Source organism: Oncorhynchus tshawytscha, linkage group LG19, assembly GCF_018296145.1.
Source record: "Oncorhynchus tshawytscha isolate Ot180627B linkage group LG19, Otsh_v2.0, whole genome shotgun sequence".
Taxonomy (NCBI): Eukaryota; Metazoa; Chordata; class Actinopteri; order Salmoniformes; family Salmonidae; genus Oncorhynchus; species Oncorhynchus tshawytscha.
Window position 1 is genome coordinate 38,813,693 of NC_056447.1, and position 8,934 is coordinate 38,822,626.

Sequence of the window (8,934 nt, forward strand, 5' to 3'; positions counted from 1 at the left end):
CCCAATAGTAACTGCTGTGTATTCCCGATAGTAACGGCTGTGTATTCCCAATAGTAACTGCCGCGTATTCCCGATAGTCACGGCCGTGTATTCCCAATAGTAACTGCCGTGTATTCCCGATAGTCACGGCCGTGTATTCCCAATAGTCACTGCCGTGTATTCCCAATAGTAACTTTTGTGTATTCCCAATAGTAACTGCCGTGTATTCCCAATAGTAACTGTTGTGTATTCCCAATAGCAACTGCCGTGTATTCCCAATAGTAACTGTTGTGTATTCCCAATAGTCACTGCCTTGTATTCCCAATAGTAACTGTTGTGTATTCCCAATAGTAACTGCCATGTATTCCCAATAGTAACTGTAACTGCCGTGTATTCCCAATAGTAACTGCCGTGTATTCCCAATAGTAACTGTTGTGTATTCCCAATAGCAACTGCCGTGTATTCCCAATAGTAACTGTTGTGTATTCCCAATAGTCACTGCCTTGTATTCCCAATAGTAACTGTTGTGTATTCCCAATAGTCACTGCCGTGTATTCCCAATAGTAATTGTTGTGTATTCCCAATAGTCACTGCCGTGTATTCCCAATAGTAACTGTTGTGTATTCCCAATAGTCACTGCCGTGTATTCCCAATAGTCATTGCCGTGTATTCCCAATAGTCACTGCCTTGTATTCCCGATAGTCACGGCCGTGTATTCCCAATAGCCACTACTGTGTATTCCAAATAGTCACAGCTGTGTATTCCCAATAGTCACTACTGTGTATTCCCAATAGTCACTGCCGTGTATTCCCAATAGTAACTGCTGTGTATTCCCGATAGTAACTGCCGTTTATTCCTAATAGTCATATTGTGTATTCCCAATAGTCACGGCCGTGTATTTCCAAAAGTAACTGCCTTGTATTCCCGATAGTAACTGCCGTTTATTCCCAATAGTCACTACCGTGTATTCCCAATAGTAACTGCCGTGTATTCCCAATAGTAACTGCCGTGTATTCCCAATAGTCACTACCGTGTATTCCCGATAGTAACTGCTGTGTATTCCCAATAGTAACTGCCGTGTATTCCCAATAGTCACTGCCGTGTATTCCCAACAGTAACTGCCGTGTATTCCCAATAGTAACTGCCGTGTATTCCCAATAGTAACTGCCGTGTATTCCCGATAGTCACGGCCGTGTATTCCCAATAGTAACTGCCGTGTATTCCCAATAGTAACTGCCGTGTATTCCCAATAGTAACTGCCGCGTATTCCCAATAGTAACTGCCGCGTATTCCTGATAGTCACGGCCGTGTATTCCCAATAGTAACTGCCGTGTATTCCCGATAGTCACGGCCGTGTATTCCCAATAGTCACTGCCGTGTATTCCCAATAGTAAATGCCGTGTATTCCCGATAGTCACTGCTGTGCATTCCCGATAGTCACGGCCGTGTATTCCCAATAGTCAGTATTCCCAATAGTAACTGTTGTGTATTCCCAATAGTAACTGCCGTGTATTCCCAATAGTAACTGTTGTGTATTCCCAATAGTCACTGCCGTGTATTCCCAATAGTAACTGTTGTGTATTCCCAATAGTAACTGCCATGTATTCCCAATAGTAACTGTTGTGTATTCCCAATAGTCACTGCTGTGTATTCCCAATAGTAACTGTTGTGTATTCCCAATAGTAACTGACGTGTATTCCCAATAGTAACTTTTGTGTATACCCAATAGTCACTGCCATGTATTCCCAATAGTAACTGTTGTGTATTCCCAATAGTAACTGCCGTGTATTCCCAATAGTAACTGCCGTGTATTCCCAATAGTAACTGCCGTGTATTCCCAATAGTAACTGCCGTGTATTCCCGATAGTCACGGCCGTGTATTCCCAATAGTCACTGCCGTGTATTCCCAATAGTAAATGCCGTGTATTCCCGATAGTCACTGCTGTGCATTCCCGATAGTCACGGCCGTGTATTCCCAATAGTCACTGCCGTGTATTCCCAATAGTAACTGTTGTGTATTCCCAATAGTAACTGCCGTGTATTCCCAATAGTAACTGTTGTGTATTCCCAATAGTCACTGCCGTGTATTCCCAATAGTAACTGTTGTGTATTCCCAATAGTAACTGCCATGTATTCCCAATAGTAACTGTTGTGTATTCCCAATAGTCACTGCTGTGTATTCCCAATAGTAACTGTTGTGTATTCCCAATAGTAACTGACGTGTATTCCCAATAGTAACTTTTGTGTATACCCAATAGTCACTGCCATGTATTCCCAATAGTAACTGTTGTGTATTCCCAATAGTAACTGCCGTGTATTCCAAATCAAATCAAATCAAATTTTATTTTCACCACATGGTTAGCAGATGTTAATAACGAAATGCTTGTGCTTCTAGTTCCGACAATGCAGTAATAACGAGCAAGTAATCTAACTAACAATTCAAAAAAAAACTACTGTCTTATACACAGTGTAAGGGGATAAAGAATATGTCCAGAGCAGCATAGGCAAGATAACTACAGTATATACATATGAGATAAGTGTAAACCAAGTGGCATAGTTAAAGTGGCTAGTGATACATGTATTACATAAGGATGCAGTCGATGATATGTACAGTTCAACGTATGCATATGAGATGAACAATGTAGGGTAAGTAACATTATATAAGGTAGCATTGTTTAAAGTGGCTAGTGATATATTTACATAATTTCCAGTCAATTCCCATGATTAAAGTGGCTGGAGTAGAGTCAGTGTCATTGACAGTGTGTTGGCAGTAGCCACTCAATGTTAGTGGTGGCTGTTTAACAGTCTGATGGCCTTGAGATAGAAGCTGTTTTTCAGTCTCTCGGTCCCAGCTTTGATGCACCTGAACTGACCTCGCCTTCTGGATGACAGCGGGGTGAACAGGCAGTGGCTCGGGTGGTTGATGTCCTTGATGATCTTTAGTAGCATCGGGTGGTGTAGGTGTCCTGGAGGGCAGGTAGTTTGCCCCCGGTGATGCGTTGTATACCCTCAGCCTTACGGTTGAGGGCGGTGCAGTTGCCATACCAGGCGGTGATACAGCCCGCCAGGATGCTCTCGATTGTGCATCTGTAGAAGTTTGTGAGTGCTTTTGGTGACAAGCCGAATTTCTTCAGCCTCCTGAGGTTGAAGAGGCGCTGCTGCGCCTTCCTCACGATGCTGTCGTGTGAGTGGACCAATTCAGTTTGTCTGTGATGTGTATGCCGAGGAACTTGCTACCCTCTCCACTACTGTTCCATCGATGTGGATGGGGGGTAGTAACTGCCGTGTATTCCCAATAGTAACTGTTGTGTATTCCCAATAGTCACTGCTGTGCATTCCCGATACTCACGGCTGTGTATTTCCGACAGGTGATAGAGATGATAGTAGGAATCTCAGCTGTGTTTGGCGGTATCATCGCTCTCAACATGGACGTCTTGCTCCCTGGTCCATACCTGTCTGTCATCTTCTTCTGGATCTTAGTGGCTGTAAGGCTGCATGTGTCACCATTGATTCATAAATATTTTGTACCCCGCCACAGACACAAACCTGCTTCCAGACACATCCAGTCTTTTTTCATGATCCAACAGAGAGTCTGGCTGTGACTCAACAATGGGTGAAAGACTGAAACACCTCTATTTTGTTCCCTGTCTCTGCAGTGTTTCCCCAGTGCCATTGCCAGCCATGTCGTAGCAGAATACCCCAACAAGTGTCTGGTGAGTTTTTAAAGCTTATGTATTCTGGACAGGTGTTATGCTCAACCATTTCCTCACTGAATGAAGACTATCTCTCACTCCTCCCCTCTCCCCCTCAGGTGGATATGTTGATTGCCATCAGCAGTGTGACCTCCCCCCTGCTCTTCTCAGCCTCAGGCTTCCTCTCCTGCAGTGAGCTTAGTTTCATTGACCCTGGATGACACTGGGCCAATTGTGCGCCTCCCTATGGGACTCCCAATCACGGCTGGTTGTGATACAGCCTGGATTCGAACCAGGTTGTCTGTAGAGACACCTCTGGCACTGAAATGCAGTGTCTTAGACCGCTGCACAACTAGTGAGCCCATGTGGTGGTATTAACTCAGATATTGAGGGAATCCAATGTTTTGAGAAAGGGACAATCAACATGTTCAAAACGTGTATACTTAAAGACGTCCTCCAGCGATTGTTGAACTTTTACTGTTGAAAAGTGATATCCCAAGTTTTATCAAATGTGTGTTTTTTTGCCAGAGGAAATATAGAGGAGCAATAGACTGGTGTAATGCCATGACTTACCTGGACCACCTATTGACATGTGCCTTTTGTTAAGTAAATCAGGTGTTAAGTGAGGTGAAAATTAGACTGGAGTGCCACTTTAATGACTCTGTGGTTACAACTCAGATGGTGTACCAAAACAATATGTATGTGTGTGTCCCTAGCAATCATATGACATCCTGCTGCTGATTCTGATGGTGTTGCTGCTGGTGCAGGCTGTTCTGACTCTGGCCACCGTAGTGCACTGTGCCTCCTACAAGAGTCAGCTCCGCATGGGGGCTCTAGAGTGGGATGACAGCCAGCAGCTCCCAGCTCTACACTTAGAGGTACATTACAAACGCATTATGTACCTACTGTTTACACAGTCATGCAGATTCACATAGACATGAACTAGGACTGCTGCACACATCAGGCTCTCTCCTCTCTCTCTCTCAAACGCAAACACATGCACGTACACACACACACTTTGAGTTTTGGCAGATGAGATGTTGTGCTCTATGACTAACTGATGTAGAGCCACTGATGCTTAGATAGGTGGTACATCTCTCACATCAGTCTCTCTGGAAATGTCACTGATGCTTAGCTGGTACATCTCTCACATCAGTCTCTCTGGAAATGTCACTGATGCTTAGATAGCTGGTACATCTCTCACATCAGTCTCTCTGGAAATGTCACTGATGCTTAGATAGCTGGTACATCTCTCACATCAGTCTCACTGGAAATGTCACTGATGCTTAGATAGCTGGTACATCTCTCACATCAGTTTCTCTGGAAATGTCACTGATGCTTAGATAACTGGTACATCTCTCACATCAGTCTCTGGAAATGTCACTGATGCTTAGATAGCTGGTACATCTCTCACATCAGTCTCTGGAAATGTCACTGATGCTTAGATAACTGGTACATCTCTCACATCAGTCTCTCTGGAAATGTCACTGATGCTTAGATAGCTGGTACATCTCTCACATCAGTCTCTCTGGAAATGTCACTGATGCTTAGATAGCTGGTACATCTCTCACATCAGTCTCTCTGGAAATGTCACTGATGCTTAGATAGCTGGTACATCTCTCACATCAGTCTCTCTGGAAATGTCACTGATGCTTAGATAGCTGGTACATCTCTCACATCAGTCTCTCTGGAAATGTCACTGATGCTTAGATAGCTGGTACATCTCTCACATCAGTCTCTGGAAATGTCACTGATGCTTAGATAGCTGGTACATCTCTCACATCAGTCTCTCTGGAAATGTCACTGATGCTTAGATAGCTGGTACATCTCTCACATCAGTCTCTCTGGAAATGTCACTGATGCTTAGATAGCTGGTACATCTCTCACATCAGTCTCTCTGGAAATGTCACTGCCGTGTGAGGAGGACTGACGCTTATGTAGCACATGAAGATGTGGGAAACTTACTCCTCAGCATTGTATCCATGTTTACGTCGCTCAAGAACTAGCTTTTGAGTGGCACGACGAGTATAGATGCTTGAGGGAGGATGGTCACGTGTGTTTGTGAAGCAGAGGTCCCAGGTTCGAGGCAAGTACAGTGCATTCGGAAAGTATTCAGACCCATTGACTTTTTCCACATTTGGTTAAGTTACAGCCTTGTTCTAAAATTGATTGAATATATGTTTTTCCACATCAAATCTACACACAATAATCCATAAAGACAAATCAGGTTTTTAGAAATACTTGCAAATGTATTAAAAATAAAAACAGAAATACCTTATTTACATAAGTATTCAGGCCCTTTGCTGTGAGACTTTGAGTTTGACTTTGAAGTTGAGCTCAGATGCATGCTGTTTCCATTGATCATCCATGAGATGTTTCTACAACTTGATTGGAGTCCACCTGTGATAAATTCAATTGATTGAACATGATTTGGAAAGGCACACACCTGTCTATATAAGGTCCCACAGTGGACAGTGCATGTCAGAGCAAAAACCAAGCCATGAGGTCGAAGGACTTGTCCGTAGAGACTTGTCCGTGGAACCACCAAGACTCTTCCTAGAGCTGGCTGCCCGGCCAAACTGAGCAATCAGGGGAGAAGGGCTTTGGTCAGGGAGGTGACCAAGAACCCGATGGTCACTCTGACAGAGCTCCAGAGTTCCTTTGTGGAGAAGGGAGAACCTTCCAGAAGGACAACCATCTCTGCAGCACTCCACCAATCAGGCCTTTATGGTAGAGTGGCCAGACGGAAGCCACTTCTCAGTAAAAAAGGTAGCCCGCTTGGAGTTTGCTAAAAGGCACCTCTAAAGGTCTCTCCGACCATGAGAAACAAGATTCTCTGGTCTGATGAAACCAAGATTGAGCTCTTTGACCTGAATGCCAAGCGTCACTTCTGGAGGAAACCTGACACCATCTCTACAGTGAAACATGTTGGTGGCAGCATCCTGCTGTGGGGATGTTTTTCAGTGGAAGGGACTGGGAGACTAGTCAGGATTGAGGTAAAGATGAATGGAACAAAGTACAGAGAGATCCTTGATGAAATCCTGCTCCATAGCGCTCAGGACCTCAGAAGGTGAACCTTCGCCCCCAGTCTAACAGCACAACAACCCTAAGCACACAGCCAAGACAACACAGGAGTTGCTTCGGGACAAGTCTTTGAATGTCCTTTAGTGACCTAGCCAGAACCTGGACTTGAACCTGATCGAAAAACTCTGGAGAGATCTGAAAATAGTAGTGCAGCAACGCTCCCCATCCAACCTGACAGAGCTTGAGAGGATCTGCAGAGAAGAATGGGAGAAACTCCCCAAATAAAGGTGTGCCAAGCTTGTAGTATCATAGCCAAGAAGACTCGAGGCTGTAATTGCTACCTAAGGTGCTTCAACAAAGTGCTGAGTTAAGGGGTCTGAATACTTATGTATATGTGATATTTCAGTTTGTAATTTTTAATACATTTGCTAAAATTTCTAAAAACCTATTTTTGCTTTGCCATTACGGGGTATTGTAACTATTTAATACATTTTAGAATAAGGCTGTAACGTAACAAAATGTGGAAAAAGACAAGGGGTCTGAATACTTTCCGAATACACTGTATGTGCTGAATCGAGAGGAAGTGGTACTCGCTAAGCAAGCAGCGTGATGTCCTTTACACTTATGACTAAGCCGGTCATTCATGGAGTAACAGTATGTTGTGCAGTGACAACATGCAGACTGCAGTGACAAAAGTCTCTCTATTTTCTATTCCAACCTCTCTCCCTTCTTCCCTCCCTCCAGCTTGCTCTCTCAGCAACAAGCATCCAACGGAACACTGCGGGACTTTGACAAAGACAAGGCCTGGAAGGCGGTCGTGATAGTGGCACACTGAACAGAGGAGGAGGAGAAAGGGGACAAAACAGAAAAGACAGACAGGGGAGAGGAAATCATAAATATCAGGAGTCAGTTTCACTGTGCGATGGAAGACAAGGCGGAAAAGAGATAGTAAGATGAGAAAGTTGGGGCAAAGAGGAGGATGACAAAAGAGTGAGGGAATCGAGAGGAGGGATACAGGATGAAGTGTGTGATGTTATAAGCATTCAAGTCTCTCAGATATAAAATGTTTATACTTGCTAAAACAATCTGTTTACTGTGTACAATATTTCGACCATTGGGAACTCTCATTCCTCTTTGTGTTGTATTTGCAGCTCTGTATTATTTTGGTCTTTGTCTATATGTAGTGAACTTTACGCATAGGACTTTAGGTCTAATTGATATTGACATGAAGATATGTAGAGTTCATTCTGAAAGTATTCAGACCCATTGACTTTTTCCACATTTTGTTACATTACATACTTTTTCTAAAATTGATTAAACCCCCCTCATCAATCTACACACAATACCCCACAATGACAAAGCAAAAACAGGTTTTTAGACATTTTTGCAACAAAAAAAGAAATTTCACATTTACATTAGTATTCAGACCCTTTACTCAGTAGTTTGTTGAAGCACCTTTGGCAGCAATTACAGCCTCGAGTCGAAATGCATCAAGCACACCCATCTCATTGGTGGTGGTGAGATTAGAGATATATCAGTTTAATTTGCAATTGAATGTCATAGCCTCACATTAAAAGTGTATGATGGTGAGTTGAGAACAACATTAGCAATACTGTTAGAATGTTTTACAATTAACTGCAATAGCTCCAATTTAAAAGTTAACATTGACTGTTTATTACATAATTATTTTTCACATGATTAGGGTCTTGAGAATTTTCAGATATCAAAATGGGGTTGTGGACCAAAAAAAGTTTGGGAACCACTGCCTTAACTCTTTTAGCTAAACCTTCCCCTAACCTGAATAATTTAATAATAACCTAACTCCTAACCTTAACCCTAACCCCTGGCTTAGCTAACATTAGCGTTAGCCACCTAGCCACTTAGCTAACATTAGCAACAACAAATTGGAATTCGTAACATAACTTATTATACGAATCGCAATTCATAGCATATTGCACGAATTGTAATTCGTAACATATCATACGAATTGTAATTCATAATTTATCATCCGAAATTAATGATGAACATCCACAAATTATACATTCCATACAAAACGTAATATATAAAACTAAATGGAGTGTCTCCGGTTGCAGCCACAACACATTCAATTGCTTTCTTGATCACCATTGCGATGCAGCAGTGGTGGAGAGGATCCTATATTTGGAAGCAGTTATGAGGAATGGAACCTAACCGGTGAAAACCGGCTAGGAACCTGACCGTAGTCTGAAGCGCGCGCCTT

At 43.0% G+C, this 8,934-nt stretch overlaps 1 protein-coding gene across 1 annotated transcript; it reads left to right on the forward strand.

Moving 5' to 3' along the window:
• Positions 1-3,290: 3,290 nt before the first annotated feature.
• On the forward strand, positions 3,291-7,530 carry LOC121840026 (membrane protein MLC1-like; the record flags this gene model as incomplete). Its single annotated transcript, XM_042301173.1, has 5 exons — positions 3,291-3,464; positions 3,636-3,692; positions 3,791-3,889; positions 4,388-4,549; positions 7,453-7,530. Coding segments are annotated over 5 exons (570 nt in total), but the record flags the coding sequence as incomplete, so codon positions are not given.
• Between the last annotated feature and the right edge of the window lie 1,404 nt (positions 7,531-8,934).